At 37.2% G+C, this 27,774-nt stretch overlaps 1 protein-coding gene across 1 annotated transcript in view; it reads right to left on the bottom strand.

The window, feature by feature from the left end:
* The window catches only part of doc2b (double C2 domain beta), a 116,583-nt gene that overhangs the window by 33,837 nt on the left and 54,972 nt on the right, over positions 1-27,774 (bottom strand). Inside the window, exons 2-3 of the mRNA XM_014472613.2 lie at positions 23,497-23,576; positions 682-756 (exon numbers count right to left, since the gene is read on the bottom strand). Coding sequence (XP_014328099.2) covers positions 682-756; positions 23,497-23,576 — 155 coding nt within the window. The remainder of the gene's footprint in view (positions 1-681; positions 757-23,496; positions 23,577-27,774) is intronic.

Below are 27,774 nucleotides of genomic sequence, written 5' to 3'. Positions count from 1 at the left end.
TTATTGCACCATGCGCTGAAAATATTCAGTAATATTTGTGGGATAGGAACCCATCGATAAGGAAATAATCTTACACATGTAGATATTTGACTTTGTACACATGATACATGATACAAATAACTGCAAAGCTCAAATCAATGGTGGGACGTAGAAAAGCTTGAGAGGAAGAGGAGATGTGAGTCAGGTAGACGGATAATCAGACATCTTTGGCTTTCAATAAGCTGCTTTGTGGATTTTAATCATTTGCAGAATCTCTTGTTTCAGGATTAACAGAATTGTCAAAGACTTCTGTCTGGTGCAATAAAAGTGAGACAATTCACTGTCCCTAATAAAACAAGCACTGAGTCATCTCGACAGTTTATATCTACACGAGCAGATTTAGTCAGTTTCACAATTTTTCTGGCAGAAGAACCAAAGTTTATATTAGAGAATCTGCAACAGTTTCTGCTAAAAGTTAAATCTTTTCTTTAGTTTCAACTTTTGAAGTTAGAATGTCCAACACATTTTCTCCCTGTTCATCCATGAACCACGAGCAACAAAAACGGACTGGACACAAAGAAGAACCTCTGACTAAGCATCCATCTTTAACACAAAATTTCTCAAAACAAACATTGATTAAGGAAAACCACCCAGAACTGGGATGATAGAGGACATACAGTCAATAACAGTGACGACACTCACCTTGCTGGCGCCAGGCAGTAGGTGCAGTTTGACGTAAGGATCCGAGAGTCCATTGTGGTCCATCGGTTTGAGCCCCTACAGAGGCAGAGCAGAAAGCTGTTGAGGAATTTATGCATATTTATATCCCACATAACGGAAAAAGGAAGACTGTAGCTCTGTTTTGATTACAAATGTGTGCAAAACCTTGTTGATATTCCGCTAATGTAAAAAAAAACAACACAATTTTGCATTAAATAAAAAATGCAATTCAAATGATGTGAATACGTTTGCTGAGTTGATATGTCATTAAAAAACATGCTACACAATCATCCTGCTACCACTTCCTGTCGTCTTGTTTGTTGTTTCCACCAGTAACCACCAGTCATGTGATCATCTGGTTGTTGATCACATGACTTGTGTGATGCAAAAAAAGTATTTCTATTGCAGTTTTGCAAAATACACAAATTTTGATACAGTCGAAAAACCACCTCATCCTAGCGCAAAAACGTTTTATCAAAAAGTTTGCAGTCGGCATGTTTCCATTAAACAATTTTATTTTCGTAATTCCAATTTGTGCAATTATGTGGTCAATGAAAAGGCAGCGAAGAAAGGTCAACCAAAGGAAGTCTTTTCCTCTCAGAACAGCAATATGCATGTTAATGTTATATGTAGCAGCTAATTTTATCATTTGGAGTCTATAGTCACCAGAGCATTGTGTGCTACTTATGGATCTGAGAGGTTAGGGCAGGAAATCCTTCGTATAAAGACCCTGGATGGCTCCCAGAAACTCTGAGGGGAATAAGGGAGCAAACTCAAAACAGGTTTAACTTTCCCTTTAGGAGCAAATCAATAAGACTCCAGCCGAGGTGAGGATCTAAAGGTCAACCATACAACAACCATAATAGGGCAGGAACCAACTGGGTGAAGTGAAAGACCCTGCAGGGCTGCAGAGAGAGTTCTTTAGAGTGACAACATGTTTCCAGAAGGTTTTAGTCTCCGAATGTTTGACCAGCTCAAGTGGAGGACCATCGTGCTGGTTGCTTTTGTGGCAACAATTGGACCGGAAATGTTTAATCACAACTTTGCAGTTATTTCCTTGCCCCCTTTACAATCATGCCCTCAAATAAGGAAACGCTGAAATCTGTTTTTAGACCATAAAATTGCGCAGGTTGGCATTTGCAGAATATTGACAAAGTTTTGCGCACATTTGCAATGGAAACTCAGCTTTTGTTGATATATTTTATGACTTACAGTAGCTGCATTGCCATTGACCTTAAAATTGTACAAACCGGAATTGAAAACAAATTTTTAATAGAAACACCAATAAAAAAAAATAAAAAAAATCACATTTTTGGATTATTTTCTTTTTGTGAAAGGATTTGCACAAAAGGATTTGATGAATCACAATGAGTGTATTTCACAAAACTGTAATGGAAACTTTTTTTCGCATCACACGAGTCATGTGATCAACAACCGAATGTTACTACTGGCGGAAAATATGAAAAAGACAGCTAATGACAAACTCATTCAAGTGTGATTTCCACCGTATTACTTATTTAACAGAAGCACTGCAATTGCAAAATCAAAATTGTTTTTTCAACATTAGTGGAATATCTACAAAGTTTTGCACACATTTGTAATGGAAACGCAGTTATTGCAGGTCAGCGATGTTTCTTGCATGTGTAAAAATCTTTTATCGTAAGGTTATTATTCTTACGATGTGTTACTAAACACATCATAAGATGTGTTAAACATTTGTTAACATTTGTTAAGGTCACTGCAGATGTTAACATCTGCATTTTGGCCTTTAATGCTAGAATTTTCTTGTTAAACATTTGTTGTGGTAGAAATCCATGTTTCCATTACATCCCAACTGTACATTAATAGTATTATTTTTTATCAGTCTTACCACTGAGACCAGAAAATGCTTTCAGAGTGATTATTCCTGTAACTAAAAGGACCTTTGAAATACAGAATTGCTGAACTTCTTTCTAAATGCGAGTTCTGGAGGTGATTTAACATGTTAAGAGGATTTCAATCTGTGACGGTTGGCATTTCAAAAGGAGCTGAAGAGTCCGCTTCATGTTTTTACAACTGCTGAATTTGCCAGTTTTACTATGCACAACTATTAAAAAACAGAAAAACCCAGTAAGAACCCTGAGTCCAATTATAATTTATTCATAAACACTGAGCGTACAAAGGGCAATTCTTCGATAAAGGTACGGTGAGAAATTAGTTTCTCTTTTGTCCGATGACAGCGTTTGTTGCGGCTTGGGATGAACGATCAGTTTGATTTATTGGTGGTTTAAAGAGAATCAGCGTGAAATCATTTTGGCCTTTAATGCTAGAATTTTCTGTTTTTTTGTAATATTTCTTTCACAATTCTAGTTCCAATATTAAAAAGATAAAGTGGCAACATACTAGCTTTTTATTAGGTACACCTGTACAGCGACTTGTTTACAAAAATAGGAAATTAACCAGTCACATGGCAGCAACTCAATGCAGTTTGACATTCAAACTGAGATGTTTTGGTGAAAAACTTTCATGCAGCTGTTTATGACAGATTTAAATACTGTACTCAGCTGGAAGTAAGTACAGCCAGTATTGGTGTTATGTGGTCACAGTGTTCAGTTATTATCAGTAGTCCTGAATAGAAGCATCTATGTGGCTTTGTAAGTTAGTTGTAGGCTCTGGTAAAGGTTTTTACCTCTGCATTGTACTTTATCTAGTTTATTTACATATTGGTGCAAAATGTTGAGTCATAATTCACAGAAAAGGCCCAACAGAGCAGCTGCATTTTGGCTTTAAGGGCTACAGTTCAAACCACAGCATGTGCTAGAAATTTAATCTGTGCTCAGAACAAATTTATATCAATATTACACATCACCATCAGCGTTTCAGAAAAGAGAGTGTCGGGATTTCTCGCCTCTGCAGTGACCTTAACATACGCTGCAGGGATTTGGTCAAAATAAGACTAGTGTAGAGTCAGCCGATGGGGCTGGTGGCGGTTAATGAGAAATCAGAGGGATGTCTTATCACTCTACCAGATGAGTCATCCACTCAGCGCTCTGCTATTCATCCCTGCAAGTCATCTGCAGCCCGACCTCAGGAACAGCATGGATATGTAACAGATGTCAACAATCACTAGAAACCCTCTGCTCGCTACTGCCTGGCTACATGTTTCTATTCCTATAAAGTGCTTCAATGTGAACATCATTGCTTTCACGTTTTAAATAAATCCACAGGAAATCTGTTATATAATAAACCTTTAGCTCTTATGCTAAATCATTCTTCCTTTTTTTTTAAAGAAATACAACAGAAGCGTTTTAACAAAAACTGGTAGCCTATAAAAGTATATACACACCAAGTAGGAAAAATAAAATAAAGCAGATTAAAAGTGATCATGAAAACAGATTTTGTAATTTATTTTATTTATGACTCATTAAATAGGGAGCATTGCTAATAGATTAAAATAAGTATGATTACTGCACTTTGGTGGGGTTACCAAGAAAAATCTGAATGTCAATAAGGACAACAGTTTGATAGAAAGCTTTCACTACTTTGAATAATTGAGCTTACTGTACTGTTTGATAATTAGGATCATCTGGAATGTACGTATGATTGCATTTAAATGATTTTTCAACAACTCAAGATGACATTTGTTGTGAGCAAATGACTATATTTGTCAATCGTCACATCAAAAAGTCTAAGGAGTTAAAAGAAGGGATTTTAAGACAATTCAGAAAATCAAGTTGATTTGCAACAATGATATCTACGTCAGATAATATACAAGAGATCAGAGACTTCTACCATTTTTAAAATACATTTTATTGTCATAAACATCATCTCTTTCATTTGTTTCATTCCCACCAATAAATTAGAAACATGAATGTTCTGAATTTTATCTTCTGAATTTCATCTACAGGTTTCTTTATAACCAGCTGTGGTTACGTAGAAGTTTGTTTCCATCATATATAATTGAAGTGTTTTGTTTTTACCTTTCTGCTTTAGAGCAGGTGACATTTGTGATTAAACAGGCGTGATTGAGAAGTTATGCACTGTGGTTGTGAGCCGTTTATTATCTGCCAGTCTATTAGTGAATATGAGCACATCATTTCTTAAATTGAAGAAATTGATTTCCAAAACAAATTATTACTTCAACGCCGTGCACTTTCCAGTCTCTGTAAAAGCTGAATACGACACAAACAAATGAAATAAAGAAATGAATACGGGTTCAGTTAAAGGTTAGAAATGTACGACGGCAACCCATTTTCCATCTGAGTAAACAGCCAACATGGCCGCTACGTTTCTATGAAGTTATTTTTTTCTTCAGTGAAGCCAAATTGAAAAAAAGAAAAAAAAAAATCAAACAAATGTATGCGTATTTGTCCACAGGCTAAATGTAACAGTTCGCCTCTCCGCGCAGCACTCAGAAGAAATTACCGACAGGGAAATGACACACTTGACTTCCTCTCCAATAAGGAAATACTGTTTTACATTCCATCTGCGCAAATAGAAACAAAGTGACAATGATTTCTTTAGCCGGATCTCAAATATGTCTGCATTTTCTCTCATGGTTTCAGATTTTTTTCACATTCTGCTTCTGAAGAAAATATTGACTGTTCAGACAAAGGAGACTATATTATGAAAACCAAGTTAGAAGAATAACCAGATGAAGATAAACTTTCGCTGGGTGTCTTTTGATATGATTTGGATGCATCATTGAGATAGAGTAAACTATATTTAATAACCTGTCACTCTCCACACTGATTCTATTAGTTTATATATAGATTTTACAGTAACACTTGTGGCTTAAATGTTGTGAACAACTGCTAAGATCAATCAAGGTTGCTCTGAAGGATAGTTTTCTGTCGCAACGTTATTTTGAGACCCAAACTGTATAAGGTATAGTTTAGTAATTGTTGTTTAGAAGGCTTTTGGGGAAAAAAGTTTCTATTGGGATGATGTGTACAGTAAACAGGGTTCAAAGCAATGTTGCAAAGTGAAATATTTGACCCCTATGTATTTACTGAGAACCCCACATGGCAATAAATACACAGGAGACCATTCACAATGACATATTGTCCAGAGAACTCCTCAGGTGACTTCAGGTCTCGACTTAAATTTCTTGTTGATCCGTAGGTTGAATCCCAAATCTCCATTTTTTTTTAACATTTCCTTTCGCTCAACATCTTATTGAACACTACAGGTTGACAAAAAACTCTGCATCTTGTGTCTTCTGGCAAGTTTTTTCTCTCTCTCTCTATATATATGAAATTTCTGTAGCGTTGAAATGTACATGTTTTTGTTGTTGTTTTGTGTTTTTCTCCTTAAATGAGCAGCAGCACCATGAGAGGTGATTGGGGAGGTTAGAGTGCCGCTTTCATCTGCTGCTATTGTTGCCTCCAGCAAACACCTGAACAGCCACCGAGATGGAAGACATTACACGAGGTTGGCCTGCGACGAACAGGCAGCTGCGTCACACCGCTGATTGCACGAGAACGCCGTGAATACTCTGTTGATCATAATTACTGAGGGTTGGAGGGAAAATGACCCCTGCAAAAGGCAGATGGGAGTGGATCCACACCTTCTATCTTCTTTCAGAACAGCTCGGCTGAATAGCAGCCCGACATAAACGCTGCAAAATGAAGTTGTGCTCTTTTTCTGGGAAGAAATAATTACTACCACCACCATCAACATCATCATCTTCATCATCATCATTCAGATGAAGTTGTAGCGTGGCATGATGGTTAGGAAACAACACAGAGAGAATGCCGATCTTTTCAACTTTAATTGAAGAATATGAGTTTTCTCTGTAGGTGCAGCTCCAACTTTTCTTGCGGCTGACACTGGAGTCGATTTTTAGCTTTTACAGAAGTGAAACTGAACCCGCCTCCTCGAGTTAATTAGCTGCTGAAGACTCTGGGAAGTTTGCGGCTACCAAATTTGCGGCTACCTGCTGTCAAATTTTAGATTTATGCAAATCTATTTGATAAAAGCAGGTAGTCTGTGGCAAACAGAAATGTACAATCAGAGGTAAACCACATGAAAGAAATTGAAGTCTGACAGTCGAGGTGTCTGAGTTGATAAGATCTCAAATATAAAAGCGCATCCAACAATTTTAGACAGTATTTAATATTTTCACCATGCAAAAACCTCTAACTTCTGAGCTGTTAATGAATTTGACTAATATTTTAAATGGTATACTTTTAGGGCTGCAATCTACAATTAATCTACCGATTGCTTAATGATTAATGGGATAAAAAAAATTGGTGGATTCTGCAAACTTTCTGGTTAACTAATTAAGCCTTTTTATCCAGTATTACAAATACATTAATAGTTGCAAATAATTCAATTGCTTTTTTAAATGAGAAAAAAAAATTATTTTAATCAATTAAATGTTTACTAAAGCTAAAAAAAAATAGTTTTACCAACATGTGAAAAGCTCAGTTGTTTCCACTTGACTTGCTATCAAAACAGTGTAGGGGTGATCTGTTTACGTTTTATTTATTAACCGACTAATAACTGGATAGCCAAAGGTGCTTAATAGGTACTTTTTTTTTTTTACGGAATCTGAACCAGGTGAAGTTACCACTATTCCATCTGAATTATACGTAAGTAGAACATAATTAGACAAATTTGGTTATTCACCAAATTGACTTGCTTTTTGAGTCTGTATACTCCAGCTAACGATTAATTAATTACTAAATTAGTTGACAATTATTTGAATAATCGGTTAATTACAATTAATCCTATTAATCACAGAGCAATTAATGGTTTCAGCCCTACATATTTTGATCACTACTGAACACAAACACTTTCACTGAGGTCTTTTATGTGCGGCATTAAGTTGTTGGAAGCCTTTAAATTTAATAAATTATTATTTTCTTACAAACTTAAACTGAGAGCAGCGTATTGGTTGACATTAAACTGTGTTAAGTGGAAGTGAATGGCTGCTACAAACTGAAGAAATGCTAAGTAAAAGCTAGTGTTAGGACTGATCTGGTATCAGGACCAATTTCGACATAATTCTTGGATCAGATATCAGTAAATAAATATATATGCATCTGTTTCAAGCTAAAGTTGAGTTCTAACTTTTCACAGTTCAAGAAAGTGAATTTATGCACACATTAATGCACATGTGGTCATTCGCATCTGCAAAAACACCATTAACACTGGAAAACAGAAAATATAACAAGAACAGAAGATGCTGACTTTTGACCCTGAAGAAGTTTGTAAACTTTGCTAATAAGCTCATTATACAACAAAGTCTTGACACGTATTGTACCATTTATTTGGTTCCACTCTGTGTTCTGGGCCACAATGTGCTGTTAGAAATTGTTTCTCATTCTTATTTTAAAATCCGGATATCATCTTAAGACCCGACCACTGCTGTAACCCCGACTTAAATCCCTGACTTTGGAAACCACTAAGCCCGACTTTGTTTTGTAGAATATGCATTGCAGATTCCAGAAGTACAGAGACCCAACTACATTCTGCAAGCAACGGTTTGATAAATCAGAAATCTTTATAAATAAAGATTCAAATAAGCCTAAAATTAACATGACATCAGTGCTAATGATGACTGAATGTGAGCCTGTCACAGTAAGCAATAAATCAATCGCATGATAAATTAAAACAAGCTTGATCATTTCCATTTGCATGTTGATTATTTTTCTCGTTTCTGTCTCCTTTTCCCAAAGACTGGATGACAAAAGGCTGGTGCAGCTAGCCACTTTTTGAATTGCAATTATGTTTGCATAAACTTCCTAATTAACCGCATTTGTTCTTTCTGATTTTTGTTTATTCATTTTGGATATTTAAAATGTCTTCCACTTCCAGTGTTAAATGTTAATTCAAAATTAAAATGTATTTACCTTTGAGGTGGTGAACTTGGATTGTTATGCTGTTACCATTATGTTACTTGGAAATGATTTCAAAACAACAATATCATCATTTATCACAGCAACTTTTGGGACAATTAATCATCCAGCAGAATTTGTCATCATGACAGGCATAATGTAAACTTAATTTTTTTTAATGGAATCCCCATAATTTCCCATGTTTAATCTGGGTTCTGGGCTCATGAAACCGACATGTTTATTTTAAGGGAATCATTTTTATCTCTTTTTACAGCCCTTATTTCCCACATGAGCTCATCTTCTCCATCGTTCTATCAGCCTCTATCAGTCGACAGGGGATTCGTCTTCATTATCATAACTGAATGACCTGCTAACAAACATGTGCAGGAAGCATCAATCACTGTGAGCAGCAGATAACCAGTTGGATGGGAGAGGAGGTTATTGATCTGATTCAAAAGAGACTGAACCAGAGTTATGTTGAGGCGGCTGGGGTCAAGGGTCAGGCACTGGTGACTTTCTATCATTAAGAAACAATAGCAGCCGATATGGAAACTGTACAGGTAGGTCTCATTAAATGCTATAGTCACTATTGTTGATATCGTCACCATCGTCAACAAACTGATAATTGAAAGGTTTTTAGAGCAGAGCGGTTGGCGGATGGTGATCGATACATTTTTAGATTAAGCTGATTATATTGTGTTCTGATCGTTTCTGAAGCCTTGACTTGTTCCATTTTGGTTTTCCCTCATCAGTTCATTGCCCACTGTCCTTTAATGTGGTCAGGTCAAGTTTTTATGGAAAACAAATCTGAAAAAAAAAAAAAACAACTTACACAAAACTGGCAAAACAATGATGATTTTATTTGCTTTTAGACAATAATAAATGGAATATTGACTGACATATATGATGTATATTGATAATTTTAATGATGGTATTTGACAAAATGCAATGTCTTATGTTTTCATGATGTAAAGCACTTTGAAATGCCTTGCTGCTGAAATGTGCTGTAAGATTAAACTTGAACAATTAAAAGTGTTCCGTTTAACACTTTTAATTTGAATTTATGTATTTGTCAAACTATGTCTAGCAGTAAAGAAAATATTGAAATAAACTTTCTAGCTGGAACTGCATTGTAAAAAAAAACTACACCAACTACTATTAATTAATAACTGGAACATTGATCACATTGAATATATTTAATGTATATTTGTTTGATGATGATATTCGACTAAATGAAATGTTTAATGTTTGCTTCATAATTGGTGTTGTATTACGTTTTTATGATGTACAGCACTTTGAACTGCCATGTTTGCATTGCAAAACAAGCGTAACTTTTATTAGTTCATTCCTTTGTGTTTGTGTGTGCTCTTGTAACCAAGAAAATTCAACTGCAGTAGCGACTGTTCAACATAAAGGTGGCAGTACTGAAATGGTATTAGGCAAAATATTGCAGAATTAAATAAATGTACATGAAAACATCAAAATTTGCACAGAAAACATAAAGATAGAAGTCTTAAAAACCCATGCAGACCGTTTACCAGGAGAAAAAAAATATTTTTGGGTTAGTTACACTTTAAACCATGATTTAAAAAGTCCATAAAGGTATTAGTCAGGTTAACTGTATCTGATGGTAAATTTGGTTTGGTGACAGGAGGCATTTATGAATGACTTAAAAGAAAAAAGAAGAAATCTCTCCGGGGTGAATACTGCTGATGTAAGAAAACAGCAGCTTAGGTTTGGCTAAAGTGAAATATTAGGTTAGTATTGACCTAAAAGCAATTTGAGTGAAACAGTAAAAGGTTCAAAATGAAACTTTTACTCATATATTTCTTAGATCAGCTTGAAATGTGATTGGCAGGGAGATTCATTTCATTGAAAAATCATATCAGTGTTTCTCTCCGAGTTTTGAGAAAATAATTTAGGTGCTTTTCTTATACAAGCATTTCAAGCTTTAGCACCAGACTTGGTTTAAGACTAGAACAGTTTCAGTGTGACCTCTTATGCTTCCTGGAACATGTTAGAATGGGTCTATGGCCCAACTCAATGTTAACACTCGCACGTTAAAATAGCTGCAAACAGATGCGTAATTATACAAATGTTCATCTTTGGAGAGTAGAGGTGGAGCCTCCTGCACAACCAACAAGAATACAGCAAGTTCTGTTTGGATGGTAAGTTAACAAAAAAAACAAAAAAAACACTTGTCTTTTCCAGCAGCCATTGAATAAACGTCTACAGTTGACCAAATGTGCTGGAGCTCAGCTTAAGTTGCTAGGTAACAGCGCAGTGCCCATCAGTTGTGACTTAACGAAAAACATTCACACGTTTGTCAAAAAATGGCCGAGTGTTTTTTAAGAGCTTGGACTGTTTTTAGGAGCAGTTGAGAACCAAATGGAGGTATAAAAACATCTAAAAGGTGAATCTTGCATAATCGAACCCTTTTAAGGAACTGCTTCAAAGAAAAGCTCCACTGGCATGCTTTTAGGAGAGTATTTTTTTCTAAAAGAGGCATTAAGAAGGAGGAATATCCTACTGATTGGTTTCTAAAGAATCAGCAAGTCTAGGAACCAAAGATGCATCCTTCCTCTTGTCTCTTTCACGGGTACAACACAGGGATACGAGTTAGACCAATGAGAAAACACATCAGCATAATTACAACTTTGTGACTGTCTTTGTCTGAGTTCCTGCTTTCTTTTCACTCTGAGCTCCCGCTGCTTCACGTCAGACATTCATTGATATCAGCAGTTTGAAGACCGTCTTTCCTCCTAGTCTTTGCCAGATCTGCATGCCTAGGCCAAATTTGTTTCAATCACTTTGTTGTCTTCTGCTGACATTATGTCTCCTCATTTTTTCCTACTCGGTCGGCCTGCCAGGGTGCCTGTCCTACTGCCAGCCGTCTGCCATCTAATCTGATGTCCAGATAGTCTCTATAGGGCCTGTCTGCTCACTCCCTGCTGCCATTTCCAACTCTGATCCCACCTGTTCAGCCTGCAGTCACTCTCAACAGTTTGATGCATAACATTTAACATGACGCTAAGATTGAAACCAAGCTAGGAGGCAGTTGGGTTACGCCACATGAACTTGCTGAACCGGTCACGTCAGATCTTGATGACTTTCTAAGCTTTTTTGTAATTGTAATTTTATGTTATTCTCGTAATTAAACATAATGTATTCTGGCCCCAATACGCTGTCATACTTGCTTTACTTTCCCCTGCTGCCATTTTTCTGTTCATTCTCCTTTTTTCTCCTCCATCAGCTCCAGTGTTCTTCTTCTTCTTCTTCTATTGCGTTTTATGGCAGTTTACACACTTTGCGTATTACCACCATCAACTGAGATGTAATTTCAGAAATTAATTTTTCCTATATATCTTCAAATCTTAAGAAAAATAAATAAATAACTAAATTCTATACATACTTATACACTCACACACACATACATACTAAATCCTCTCAGCTAATTTTGTATATTTGAAATATTTAATAAATGCTTGAATTATGTCATGTGATTGATGCTTCTCTAATAAATTATCCATAGTTACTGAACTCCTCATTACCCTTTCCAGTTCTTTCCTCTCTTTCATATATTTCCTACAATAAATCAACACATGTTCTACTCCTTCTGTTTCCCCGCAATAAGAACAATCACCTGATGGATGATTCCCTATTATTTTTAAACCACTATTTGAACTAGTATGCCCAATCCTCAACCTGCTAATCCATATTTTCTCTCTCCTATTCATTATGCTATTATTTCTTATGATTACCTCCTTCTGTATTTTATGTAAATGCCTTCCTTTCTTCTAAATTCCATCTCTCATGCCATATATTATTTATTTTATCTTTAATAATTACTTTTATTTCTGCTCTACTTAGTGGGATATCATATTCAATTTCTCTTGCCTTAACTGATTCTTTAGCCAACTTATCTACTTTTTCATTAACTACAATTCCCTTATATGCTGGAAATCATGTGAATTGAATATTTATCTTTTGTTGCTTTATACCATATATCAAATAACTAACTTCCTCTAAAAGATCTTGACGGCTTTCAGATTGTCCACTTATAATACTGGTTAAGCAAGACATTGAATCTGAACAGATAACTACCTTACTAGGCTTCACCTCCAGCACCCATTGCAATGCCAAAATTATTGCCAACATCTCTGCTGAAAAAATTTATAAATTATCTGTTCTTCTTTTTATAAAAACTTTTTGTTTCGGAACATAAAATGCGACTCCTGTTTTACCATTTTCCTCTTTTGATGCATCTGTATATGTTTGTGCAGCTCCAGTGTTCCTGTGTAGGCTACTTCTTCAACTGGGCAGCTTGTTGATTAATTTGAGCACTGCTGCCACTTAGTGACCGGAGGCCTGTTTCTCAGTCAAACATCAAAAGAAAAGACAATAATAAAGAGGTCCTGCCTCTGATCTTGCAGTCCTGGTTTGGGATTTCTTGCATTTTGTCCTAGTCAAATCTTCTAGGCAAAATGTTTTTCTTGCATCGTGTCTGAAAGCTATTACACACAAACGCTGCAGAGCGATGAAACTTTGAAGTCTTCACAAGAGTGGAAAGAAAAGCATAAAACGGACTTGCCCCTTGTTCCCATCAGCTCAAGTTAAATATTTCTCCATTCTTGTATCAGGCTTTTAGATTGACCAAAAATAATCATCATCATTACATTTTCCAAGAAGTTTGATGCCAGGTCCTTGGACTAACAAGTCCACAAAAAACTAAACACAAGACAATAATTTCTTTTACCAGATAATCCATCCCCCCAAAATGACTGCAGATTAACAAAAAAGAGCAAACATCCAACAAATTGACGAAAAAACCTCACAGTGATAATCTGAAGGAGCTCAGGAGGGAGATGGCGTTGGGTCGATCAGGGAAACTGGTCGGATCAGAACTAAGGATTGATTTAGTGGAAACGGGTTGAGATGGGAGCTTAACTCAGCAGCTTACCTTTTTGTACCTGGGAACAGGAAGCTTTATCCCATCAAACATAAACCACCAACACAAACAGATGCAATGAGAGCATGCAAAAGAAAAAAGACGGAGAAAAGAAGGAAAACAGGTGAGATAAAAACTGAAACAGTTCAAAGTAAAAAGATTATAGTTGCAGTGAGTGGATTAAGACAAAAAGCTTTTAAAAGTTCTGCCAACAAAAACAATAAAAGGACAGACATTTGCATCCACAAATTGAAACATTGTTTACAACAGACTACCTGCTTGGTCTCATTAATATTTCAAAATGTTTTTAAATCATCTGATTATCATAATTTCCAATGAAAGTGCTGGTTTATTTTTATGGTATTTGTCTCATACCTTGATAGTGCTGGAGTCTATTGCCAGTAGGTTTTCTATGTACAACCTGCATGACGCGAAACAAGAATTAGAGTTCTTGTCAAACATTTTCTTCTCCATCTGGTTTTTAAACCTTTCGATCCTTAATTTTCTTCAAAAATAGAGTAGAAGACAGTAGTGGACACCGCTAACTAATGCTTTAGTTAGCGACCCCAAGTTTGTCCTTTACTCACCAACCTACCTGGTTTCTGCTTCAGGGAGTGGTTCTTTGGACCAGGCCTGGTCCAGGCAGGTCTGGTCCAGGCCCACTCTATATATACTCTATAAAGCTGGGTTCAGTGTCATTCTTATTGAGTATTGCTAGCTGTTGCTGATTTTGGCAAATTGACCATAACAAGGACACTGGGATGGATAGATAGATAGATGGATAGATGTATGGATGGATAAACAGACAGATGGATGAACATATGAAACTATATTTGTGGTCATTTTAGCTCGAACAGGAACTCTTTGCTTTGATCTAAACTCTGTGTCTGATCTACCAGCTGATGCTGGAACCCGCCTGATCTCATCTATCGGACGTCAGGCTCAACAGAACCAGCGTTAACGGCTCAGGGAGGAAATCACAATCGATCCTGCTGCGGCTCGGCTGTAGCACCTCGCTTCATCCTCTCTGCTCTGTTAGACATTTCATCAATATTCAGAGCTAAACTGCGACAACTCCAAAAGAAGTTAAAACCTTCTGCATCATACAAGTAAAAAACCGACGACAAAGTACCTTTTAAAGTCCTTTTTAATGTAAAGCGGTAAGAACAAAAAAAAAACAGATACAAGGACGTTGAATGGAAAAGATGTAAAACTTTCTGTAAGAAGCTGAGCCAGAGGATGTTTCTCAGGTGTGGGCGTAGCAGGCGATAAAAGGGCAGATGAAAACCAATGAAAGGGTTATTGTTAGTAAAGGTTGTAGAGTGGGTGGTGCTGGGCAGACAGGTCGCCGTCTTGTAATCAAACTGTCGAAGGATCTTTGATTCACTCAGCTTGGAAAAGAAAAGCATTAGACTAACCCAGCCCAACTTTATTTGTATAGTGCTTTAAACCAACATTAATCCACAGTTAAAGGGCAGGAAGAAAATCATCTAGGTTTCCTCTTTTCTTTTAGGGATGATTGCTGATCTGCTGATCAGACCAAAATAGTGGAGAAAGGAAATTAAGTCTCTTAGGGTGGGAATCTTTGACTATCTCATCAATCAGCATCGAAATATTTTAAAGATTTGCTGTTGTTGTTATCACCCTTCTACGGAGCCCCCTAGGGGACATGGGGATTTTTTTTTCTTTTGCGTTACCTCGCAAAAGTTTTGCGTTACCTCGCAATACTTTTGCGTTCCCTCGCAAAACTTTTGCGTTCCCTCGCAAAACTTTTGCGTTACCTCGCAATACTTTTGCATTACCTCGCAAAACTTTTGCGTTCCCTCGCAATACTTTACTGGTCAGTTATGCAGCATAATTGAACACTGCAAGCCTTTCTTACGGTGGGCGCCGTACTTTATGCTTTAATATAAGGTTATGTGAGGTTTTTCCATGAATTTTAGTATCTTTTTGTGAAATATCTGAAGTTTTATATCTTTCTTTAGGATAGAAAGGTACGGAGCCCTCTAGGGGACATGGGGATTTTTTTTTCTTTTGCGTTACCTCGCAATACTTTTGCGTTACCTCGCAAAACTTTTGCGTTACCTCGCAATACTTTTGCGTTACCTCGCAAAACGTTTGCGTTCCCTCGCAAAACCTTTTGCGTTACCTCGCAAAACTTTTGCGTTCCCTCGCAAAACTTTTGCGTTACCTCGCAATACTTTTGCGTTACCTCGCAAAACTTTTGCGTTACCTCGCAAAACTTTTGCGTTACCTCGCAATACTTTTGCGTTACCTCGCAAAACTTTTGCGTTCCCTCGCAATACTGTACTGGTCAGTTATGCAGCATAATTGAACACTGCAAGCCTTTCTTACGGTGGGCGCCGTACTTTATGCTTTAATATAAGGTTATGTGAGGTTTTTCCATGAATTTTAGTATCTTTTTGTGAAATATCTGAAGTTTTATATCTTTCTTTAGGATAGAAAGGCGCCACAAACCTACGATATAAACAGAAACTTTCCGTAAGTAGGAAAGAAATAAAAATACATCCTAATTTGGACTATTTCTGAGTTATTATCGCGGGTAATAAATCATCTGACAGTTTTGATTGTGTCTCTGTTGTGTTCTAGTCTGAATGGTTTAAAGAGCTGCTTTCAGTGCCGCTCCATCTTAACCTTAACAGACATAAACATGCAGTAAAAAATAAATCGATTTTCAATCAGTGTTTTGCACCAAACAGTTTTTACTGTTAACAAGTTTTTATTATTAAACACACGACAAACTAATGATGGTAAAGGGCCGCACTGGGTTAACTCGGGGAATCGCATCTGTCCGTGTATCAATCAACTCCAAACCTTTTCTTTGTTCTGTCACAATTATCGATTTATTCCATTTTGATTATCAGGCTCCAAACTTTGCAAGGACTGACCGCCCCACTCACCGCTTCCTAATACACACAAAGCCAGTATCCTTCCCATTCATACCTGGTGACGTCACTCCCTCCTCGACACACCTAAGTGTCAAAGCCTCCTGCTCCTGTCATATCAATAATTACTTATTTCATTCATATGGCTCTTACAGAGCCTCAGTGAAAACTTGTTTATTATCATTAACTGTTTGGTGCAAAACACTGATTGAAAGTCGATTTATTTTTTACTGCATGTTTATGTCTGTTAAGTTAAGGCTAAGATGGAGCGGCACTGAAAGCAGCTCTTTAAACCATTCAGACTACGAACACAACAGAGACACAATCAAAACTGTCAGATGATTTATTACCCGCGATAATAACTCAGAAATAGTCCAAATTAGGATGTATTTTTATTTCTTTCCTACTTACGGAAAGTTTCTGTTTATATCGTAGGTTTGTGGTGCCTTTCTATCCTAAAGAAAGATATAAAACTTCAGATATTTCACAAAAAGATACTAAAATTCATGGAAAAACCTCACATAACCTTATATTAAAGCATAAAGTACGGCGCCCACCGTAAGAAAGGCTTGCAGTGTTCAATTATGCTGCATAACTGACCAGTACAGTATTGCGAGGGAACGCAAAAGGTTTTGCGAGGGAACGCAAAAGTTTTGCGAGGTAACGCAAAAGTATTGCGAGGGAACGCAAAAGTATTGCGAGGGAACGCAAAAGAAAAAAAAATCCCCATGTCCCCTAGGGGGCTCCGTACCCTTCCAGATAGAGGTGGGCAATATTAAAAAAAATCAAAATAAATCACAATATATATTTTTTAAATAGTTCCATAACAATATCACGGATATTTTTTATTTTTTTGGATTTGATACAAATATTTTTTACTTTACTTTTAATAATGTGTCAAAGAAAATACAACATAAATATTTAATATGAAAAGACTTCAAAAAGTAAAAGCCTGTGTTCACTTCATGTTCCCTCAACTGTAATCCCATAAAAAGTGGAACATTGACCAGCATATTTGATGTGCACTGATGATTTAAACAGTGGCACTTACAATTGCTATGATGTGTTGTAAATGTTTTTATGTCGTCATTGTGTAAAGCACTTTGAATTGTCTTTTTGCTGAAATGTGCTACACAAATAAGCTTGAATTTTTTAAATGATTCAATTTGATTTTTGAGGCGGCGATTCAAACCCTCATTGATTTTTGACAACGAGGTTTTTTTTCTTTGTTGTTGTTTAGTTTAGAATCGTCTGATATCATCATAATTCTTCACCTCGTTGGATAAACGCGTCAGATAATCGTTCTGTTGTCACGTCACCTGGGGACACAAAAACCAAATAATGGACGCGGACTAGTTGAAATGAAGTGTCAACATTGCTGTCTGAGAGGATTTCTCCATAAAAGACGGCCACAAACTTCGGACCAACCACACAACACGCCTCACAGAGCTCCGTATGGCATCGTGTCATCTTGCGAACCTTGCAGACGGTGAAGCTCATGTCACGCTCGGTTTTCCCGGGAATTCAGGGGAATTTTAAAATCAAATCTGAAACAAACCGGGGCGTGCTGTGGTGGCGCAGGGGGTCAGCACGCCCCACGTTTGGACGCCTTAGTCCTCGACGCGGGTTCGACTCCCGGTCCCGACGACCTTTGCCGCATGTCTTCCTCACCCTCCTTCCTGTCTGCCTACTGTCGAAAAAATACGAGCCACTAGCGCCGCAAAAACTCTTCGGAGAAAAAAAATCTGAAACAAACCAAAGGTCAGTGAACCAGGGTATCAGTTAGCCGACGACCAGCTCAGCTACAAATGAGTCACTGATGTTCGTCTAAACGAGTCGCAATAAACTGATGGATTAACATCTCAAAATGATGAAAAGAAAGAAATAATTTAGCTTTTGTAAGTTGATATAAACTGGACTTGACCACTGAGAATCAAAACTGAGGATTGGTGTCAAACATTAGAGGATGTTTGTTGCACCAGGTTTTAAATACTAACACCAACCAAATAACAACCTTCTTTTCATTGAAGAACACAAAGTCATTGACATCCAAACATTAATTTCTGAAATTCAATCAAGAAATGCCAAATATGAAGAAGAGGGAAAAAAAACTATTTTACTTCAAAAATAATTTTTCCAACTGTACATTTGAGTTGAGTTCAATACATTTAATGCCTCGTTTTCACTTAGTGATATGGAACTAATATCCAGACTTTAAAGTTCTCCCTGGAGCCTGAACAGAAACATTTGGTTTCTTTTTTATTTCCATCATTACTCACTTTGCTCCTGGGATGGATTTTTTTAGGGCAGCTGGTAATGGGTAAATTCAGTCATTTCAAATCTGTGCCAGTTGTGTGTTAATTTTTTTTCCCTACATTGCAGAGTCTTCTTTAAGACTATTGGCTTTATTAAAACCTGAAGATGTTTTTCTGGAGACCTGGGGAAGTAAAGCCACCTTCAAATCTTCAGATGTCAGGGATTCGGACCAGATCAAGAAGTCCTTTACTTCAGTAATTCCATTCTATAAGGAAATCTATGGAACACAAATTTATTAGATGGAAATTAATGTATTTAAAACATTTAAATTCTGTTAATGTCGATGATTTTAGCTTACAGATAAGGAAAACCCCAAATATGAGTTTGGAAATGTAAAATATTAAATCACACCCAAGAAATATTTTCTTATGTTCATACATTGTACAGATCTACATTCAGTGCTTGGCTGGGGCTCATTTTGCATGAATTTCTGTTGTACTTCATGCTGAAGTGTTCAGGAAGTCCAGGTTGCTGTGATAACGGCCTTCAGGTTATTTGCAATGTTGGTTCTGGTGTCTCTCATCTTCCTCTTTATGATAGTTAATAGGTTTCCTATTAACTAGAGGTCAGACCAGTTTTCAAGGTTCATTGGTACCTTTTGCCAACTTTCAGGTTTTCATGATCATTTAGGCTGCAAAAGATATCTTTTTATTGATCTCATGTTATATTCTCAGTAGTGATTTCTGATATGGCCAATGTGGGCAGTTACCCAGGGCAGCTTCTGCTCTAGGGTGGCGTGAGCTGTCACATTAAGTAGACAGTTTTGCAGTGGAATCTTTAGCCTATTTCCTTCATTGAAAAGTAATTAGTTAACAAAGAGTATGACTTTTTATAACAGTTTTGCAAATAAATTTTTGTGTTTCTTGAAGTGTATCTTATTAAAACATTTTTTAGACAATCCTTGTCAGTGTTGCGGTGAAATTTGTGTCTTGATCAAAATGCAACTGAAGAACACATAATTTCACAAATGTTTCACTGAGGGAGCAATTTATTTTAAATTGTATCTTCTACAATATTTATTTTTTGTGTTTGTATTGTATATGTGTAACTGCACAGTGTATACTTTGTGTCTTATTATTCTAGTTTCTGCCACATTTTTTCAAATAAAATATTAACAGAAATTGAGTGTGTCTGTGATTGTACATGATAATCTAAATGATGTCACGGTGGTGGATGTTGTCCCAGGGCACCAAACAGGCTAGGACCGCCCTTGTGTATTCTAATGATTGTGGCTCAGAACTGGATTTTGAGCCACAATCATCAAAATTAGCAGAAATGATGGTTTGCATTTAATGAATCTGTACCAGCTTCCCTTTTTGAACTGAGCTACATTAACTTTATGATGATATTTTAATTTATTTGGAGACAGACGGCAATAACTTTATTTTTAAGACCAGATCTGACAAATGATTTAATCTCTCAATTTACTGAATTAACATCAACAGTTTTTCCAAGAACCCATAAATTTGGTCAGAAATTCTATAAATCTGAACCAACTCATGGCTCAAGAAAACATGTGTTTTGTCTTAGACGTTTGTGCCTCAGCAGCGGATCGTCACGATGGCCGTGGCCAGCGACCAGCACAGTACGAAGTGGCCCAAAGACACTATTCTGGGGAAACTGTAGGGAAATATGACAGCTGTTCCTGACTCAACTCCAAACTGTGGGACAGATGGACAGACGGACTAATGTCACCATCCTGAGACCATAACAGTGGAAGGGCAAAAGAAGAGACCTGCTTTTCTAAATCAAGGTGTCGCTTATGTTTTAGTGGCAGGCGGTAAGAAAATCTAAGAGCATCGGATGAGAAGTCAAAGACCTCCAGTCAGGAGAAACTCGATGCCATCAGGAACATCCAGTTAGAAGTTCAGGAGGTTGTTGTAATGTGTATTTCCTTTGAAAAAGGTTTAACAGCAACAGCTTGTATGAAGGTGAGAGGAGAAGGAGCTGCTCCTCCAGTCAGGCTTCCTGCAGGGAGAAGTTCACTGGAAAATTACAGCCGAGTGTTGAAGCATGAGCAGCCCAGGGAGAGTGAAGCATGCCTGATTTTGGATGCAGTTTACTCAATAACTTTGCGTTTTCGTGTAATGGCAACTTAATTCTTTTTAGCTTGCAGTAAAAATGATTTTAAATACTCAATACCGAAAAGGCCAGTTAGTTAACTAAACTACAAAAAAAATACTTGGAAAATATTATCTTATTGTTTTATTATTTTGGTAGTAGTCTTTACATTGTAATACATTTTTAAAAAGCCTTCAGATGCAATCCCCTCTTCTATGAATTTAGAAGAATATTTCCTGATCCAAACAGTTTCTGAGAATTCATCAGAATCTCTGTACTGAATAAATGGTTAACTGAGTTTTACTCAGTTACTGGTTTTATTGGAGCAACAGTCGGTTTGGCAGCAAAAGGAATCAGCGGTTAGAAAGCCCAATAATGGGTTTAGCAAACTAATTACACAGTGGGGACGGCCACATAACAGAATATATGAAAGAGTAAATTCATTTTCAGTGCTTGGCTAGGCAGCAGCTGAAGTCTTTCTGCAGAGCAGTATAGAAAATAACAACCATAAATCAATGTGGCCTTCTGCCCACTCTGCTATCCAACATCGCTGCCAAGAACGGCTCCTCTGAAGCCCGGTTTCCTCCAAACTGGCTATTCACTAACACAAAAAGAGTTAGAGTTGCTGACGGCAGCGGCAGCCGTCAGGAACATCACTTCATCATAGTAAAAAGGAACAAGAGAGCCTTTTTTCTCCGGTATATTGTAGAAAAAGGAAGTTTTATTCTTTGTGAAAGCATCTTTATATGTTACTGAACCTGTCCAGTGAGCCGGTTCATCACAATCACCACCATGAGGATTATTTAGCAAAGGGAAGTTTGGCTTTGGAGCGGATGTTTCTGTAATGGAACTGATGCTGCAATTTTGCTCTCATAATTGCAGCATCAGTTTAATGAAGATGAGAAAGAAAGAAAAAAATCTGTGCCAGCAAAAAAATAATAGACAGAAAGTGATGAACCAAGACTCGACACTGTTAATGAAGGAAAAGTCTACAAGAGCAGAAGAGATGGTTTTAATCATCTGACAACATGAAATGTTAGAGAAGAATGTTAAGAGTTGTTCCTTTGAATGTATACAACTAGTTAAGATAGGTAAGGTAATGTAGTTTTATTTATATGCCTCGTTACTTTTTCAGCAACAAGGCAATTCAAAGTGCCTTGAATTGCAATATACATATATACATATATACATTGTATATATATATTGTTTATGTATATACTGTATATCTTTATATAATAGATCGGCATCCAGATGGTCTCTGAAACTTTAATTAAAAACAGTGTTATATCTATGCTGTGCCACCAGGTGGTGATAACATCAAAAGAAACAACCTGAGCTTGGCTAAAGCAGTGCCAGGTTTAAAGGTGTTTCCATGCCTGACAGTCCAGCAGAGTCTGAACTGTTTCAAACAATCCAAACCCTTTGAGCCCACCTGTGGTGCTGCCGCGCCAAGAACCACTGAAGGAAACGACACAAAATCTCTAAAGAAGACACAGAACGCAACTCCCTTCTACATTACATGTAAACAAAAATAGAGTGGTGTCGGATTTTAGCGGATGTAGGATTTCTCTTTTGTCTTTGTTAAAAGACAACCAGCCACTTCTTCCGACAGCGCTAAACATGCACGTTTGCTTTGGTAGTATTTACCCAGAATGCCCTTCTCTGTAGTCCACTTCGTGCTTTTGGTCTCCAGCCCACTTGGCATTCACATATGCATTCAAACTGCACCAGAGTTCACTTCAACCAAACCCAGACTGAGGTTTGTAGGTGGAGCAGAGTTCACTAATTTAGTCCGTAACAGATTTTATTACACATTCACACCTCCCTGAAAGAACCGGACTTTCTAGGCATTAAAGCAAACAGGCCACCTAAAGAGCACAGGAGAGGATTAAAGGCAGATGTAAATGGATAGAAGAATGGATGGACAAAAATATGGATGGATGTTTTAGGCCAAAGACTGGAGCAGAAACTGAGGCAGACATTTTGTAATAGTCTGATAATATTCTGGTTTGAGGTTTTCAGATTATGAACACAAACATTTAAAAAATAATGCTGAAAATGAACAAAATGTATTTAAAACAAAAAAAAATTAAAAAACACTACATTACTGCCGCTAAAATGTTATGTTGCCGATGACAGTTTTTGCTAAGAACATATATGAAGAATATGACGTCGCTTCATAGTCTTCATAAAAATTTCATCTACTTGAGTCACAAATAGTCTGGTAACATTAAGTCAGTGTGAACCAAGAAGGTAATTTAAGAGATTTAATAAAAGATGCAGCAAAATATGGAAATAACACTCCAATAATTTTTACAGAAGCAAACTGTTTATTACGGAGAAAATTACTACCACCTTTTGTCATCTTTTTTTAATTTTTATTATGATTTTTTTTTTTTTACATTTTCTGAAATTTCGGACATTTCCAGACTTATTAGGGTTCCTGGGAGCTGCTGGTGTTCCAGTAAGTGTCTTCATTACCTTGTTTTATGACAACACAGAAACAATGAAAATTATTCTAGTGTTTTTGGCAGGGTTGGTAAATGTGGGACGTGTAAAACAGCTTTAAAAATGTTAGTTAGCATGTTGGAGGAAAAATGGTTATCTAAACATTTGGAAAATATTCTAAAACCATCAGTTTATATAAATCCGTATTTTCTGACTGGTGTTTTATTGCAGTAAAATTCATGTCTTTCATACTTGGGACACTAACAAGACCAACATGAAGATGCTGAAGGCTCACCTTGGCTTTGTTGATGGTGCAGTGAAGTGCGTTGTTCTCCTGGTCGTACTGCAAACTGAACTCCAACGTTCCCAGTGTGGCTGCAAGAACACGAGACGACAAGAAGACATTAGGAGAAACTAGATGCTGAAAGGAAAACTTTATGGCTTGTGATGAAATATTGACTACAGAAAATCTCCCTTTCAAGAGGTAACTGGGGGTAGTAGGAGTCCAGCTCACTTTCCCATTGGGACGTCCGAATTCCAGTTGATTGTTCCTACTGGGAAGTTGGAATTCCGAGTTCCGAGTACAAATGGAACGCACCGTTAAATAACGTATGCAGTTTGAGCCCATCAGCTGCTACAAGCAGCTGGATTTGGACTTCTTCCAGCACCAGCAGCTGTGTATCCATTGACCATAAGTTTGTGCAAATTGGAATTCCGAAAATAAATTTGCTTAATGGAAACACAGCAATTAAAAAAAAGAAACATTTCTTCATAAAAAATGTTCCACTAGGATGAGATGGTGTTTCGGCTGTAAAGAAAGTAGTTTATTTTGCAAAACTGCAATGGAAACACTTTTTTTTTGCATCACACAAGTCACATGATCAACAACGGGATGTTACTACTGGTGGAAAAGATGAAGAAGAAGACAGGAAGCGGTAGAGGGATGGAAGTTTTTTAAACATTTATGGCGTGAACAAACTTACTCATGAAATTTTAAATGCGTTGCGTTATAATGGAAAGGTCGTAATGGTAAAATTGTGTGTGTGTGTGTGGGGGGGGGGTTCAACATTAGCAGAATATCAACAAAGTTTTCCTCACATTTGTGATGGAAACACAGCTGCTGATATTTATATTCAGCTTATCTTGATTGCTGAAGAGTTCTCAAATCACATTCAATGCTGGAATATCATCTAAATGTATTTAGACATGTTTTTGTTGTTGTTGTTGTTTAAAACAGCTTGGAAAGGTTTTTCAAACTTGGCTTGACCCAATGTGAACTATTCAGCAGTAACAACTCATTTCTAGTTGGTAGATTCTTGTTTTGGATGATCTGCATCTTGTTTGTGTTGCATGTTTCTTGTTTCCCACATTTTAACAGCAGCCATAAAAAGATGTGCGGATTAATAACGACTCGCCGCGCCACTGGGCGGAAACCCTCTGTTTGTTTCATTCACACTTTGTTATAAATATATATGAGCTGTAAACAACTTTAGTTTGTATGAATCTGTGATTGTGCTTGCAGATACCAACACCTCCCACATGTTTTACCTCCTTACAGTCTGATTCGTGTAAAGTGGGATGAATCAGGGCTCAGGCTTTGTTTTACATAAAGTAGAGAGAGCTTAGCATCATTACTGAAACTTTATTTGAAAAATAAAGATGTTGCTCATTTGTGCAAGTGAATCCATTTAGTGGAATCAAAGTCCTCCTAAACCAAGTTGCAGAAATGTCAAAATAAATAGATCTCCATCAGTTTTACTTTGCATCAATAGCTGGTTAGCTTCCAAAGCATCCAACTCTAAAAGATTTAAGAATAATTTGTGATTAAAGTGCTCCTCAGTCCACTAAAACTCGGTGAATCGATGTTGCTCCTGGAAAAAGCTGAGCTCAACACGGGCGCAAACAGAACCACAACAACACAAAGATTTACTTATTTTGTTCCCAGACAGAATAAAGCATTTAATGGAGTTTTCCCATCTGTTTTATAATTAGTGCTGCTGAAGAAATGTATGCAGAGTGTGAACTCTGCATACATGTTATAAATAGCTTGGGAGAAAGTTGTGTTGAATTAGCAGGGTCAATACACCTGCAACACCCAATACACATGACTGAGAACAAAACACCAATATACCGTAACAAAAAAGATCCCCCGATTTATATAGTTTTCTTAATTATTTAATGTTTTCTGACATTTTACTCATTTGAAACAAAGATTTCATTTCAAGCATTTGCAAGGATTTCAAGCACCAGTATCTGAAGAAAGGTTCAAACAGATGCTCTTGATAAATAATAATAATAATAATAATAATGATAATAATGATAATAATAATACATTAATTTAATAACTGCATTGTTGTATTTCACTAATATCCAAATTGCTTTGATGTTCTGAAACAGTGAAATGTGACAAACATCTAAAAAAGTGGGAAAACGGGAAGGGGTGAAAACTTTATCACGCCGTCTGTTGCTAATTTTCATTGATATGCACAACTTGTAAATAAAACTGAATAAAAAAACAAAACTGAAATATTTAGAAGAGCATATGTCCTCCGCTTTAGACACTGCAGCCTAATTCCCAGCCCATGTTTGTCTGTTTATTCAGGGCAGCAGCAGGAGTCTACAGTATTAGGCAGGCTATGAATGTTTTGCTCATAACTGTGTTTTACACGGGGAGTGAGAACATCAGGAAGACGCTACTACAAACTCCACAGGACGATAATAAAGTCAAGCTGCACTTCCTGCTTGCAGCACAGCCTAATTTACGCGACTCAGGAAAAGGTGGAAGCCGGGTCTAATTCTGTTGAAGTAGCTACTTAACTGCATTGAAAGCAATAATTAATCAATTTAAGTGAAAAGAGTGAATCATAACATAACTGCCGCTAAAGGAAGGAACAAATTAATGTAATAATTACTTCCAGCCGGGTCTTTTATTTCAAGGTTATGAGTCATTCAAAAGGAAACTGACTTGAAATTTGCGTCTCCCGGCATGCCGATTCCTTCGTTTTCACATCAGAGAAAAACACAATAATTCAGAATGAAGACAGAACAATGTCTGTAACCGCGCGGAAATGATAGGAACTGGTTGTTTTCCAGTGAGAGGAGTTAAAATGTTTACAACATAATCATTTCTCCAACAAAATATAGCCTTTTTTTCCCCCTGCTGTGTGAAATGATTTGTGTTCTGGGGGAAGACTCCGCTTGAAGCGCCATTTTTATTTTCTAACAGAAACGTCTGCTGAAAGGTCAGTGAAAAGTGAAAAGTCAGTTGAGAACAAAACGGCAGAGTTTGACCCCCATTGGAACATTTAATTTATTGCGTTTTGTAATAACGTCGTAAAAGTGATGCCCTGTTTTTTACGAGCTCTCAGTGTAAATCTAAGTGTCGTCTGCTGCTGTTTATTAAGCTATAAAGTAAAAGGGACGTTTGATTTGAAATGGTCCACTCCATTTCTTCCATCAGGATCCATTAACCCACAAACACACCGAGCGAGCGTTCATGTGGGCAAACCCCAAGGCACATTAACCTGAGCAAATCTCATGGCGAAGCTCTGCTTCGTAGCAAAAACATGCAGGAGTCACCGACGAAACAGATGAACTGAGATGGAGAGAGAAACTTATCTGAACGATGAGAGACGAGAAACAAAAACAACTACTGAGCTGTTTCTACCTTAAAACGGTGTGGATGGATGTTTTAGGGTAATATACAACCAACAAGAGGAAGGACAGAAGGAAGAAAGGAAAATTAGAAAGAAAGGAAGGAAGAAAAGAGGGAAAACGGGAATAAAGGACCGACAGAAATCAGTCTGAAAATCAGGAAGAAAGGAAGCAAGGAAGGAAGGAAGAAATGAGGGAAAAGGAAGGATGTACAAGTAAGAAAGGGAGGAAGGAAATTGATTAAAAAACAAAGCAAGACAGCAAGTTGACGAAATAAACGGATGACTGGAAAAAGGAAGAGTCAGGAACGTTCAGAAATGAGGAAAAGAAAAGAGAGAAAGAAAGAAATAGTGAAAGGAACAGAGTGGAAGGAAGGAAATTAGAAAGGAAAATTCAAAGGAGTGACTGCTCTTTATGAGAAGACAAACATCTTTATTCAGAGTTCAGTCTCCATCTAATGGCTCCAGAGCCATCATTAAATCCTAATTAACGACTGAAAGACTTTCAGCTTTTCTTGGGGAAGCCAGTTCTGTAGCAGTGAGCTAAATCTAAAGACATTTAAACATGCCTCTTGGTTCCATGCAGCCTGTAAAGCGTTGTGACAGCTGATGTGACGAGCAGCATGTTGTTGGTGTCAGAGGGCCTTTATGATCTTTATTTGTGTGTGTGTGTGTGTAGTGTTAATAGAGCCGATGACAGAGACACGGCCGACAGGAACAGCAGCGTTTCTGACTGATGGCTCCTGTCAGAGTTACGAGTCGCACCACACTGGATCTATTACTCCCCTTCAGGCCAAACCGGCACTGACTGCTGCTGACCGACCGGTCACCTCCCCGTCCATGTTTCTGTTGGAAAACAAGGACTTTCTCTGTACAGGGACAAACACATTACAATCTAATTATTGGCTTGATGGTGGCAG

Source organism: Xiphophorus maculatus, chromosome 11 (genome assembly GCF_002775205.1).
Source record: "Xiphophorus maculatus strain JP 163 A chromosome 11, X_maculatus-5.0-male, whole genome shotgun sequence".
Classification (NCBI taxonomy): Eukaryota; Metazoa; Chordata; class Actinopteri; order Cyprinodontiformes; family Poeciliidae; genus Xiphophorus; species Xiphophorus maculatus.
Note: the sequence above shows the minus strand (reverse complement) of the source record. Positions and strands in the feature narration are given on the sequence as shown.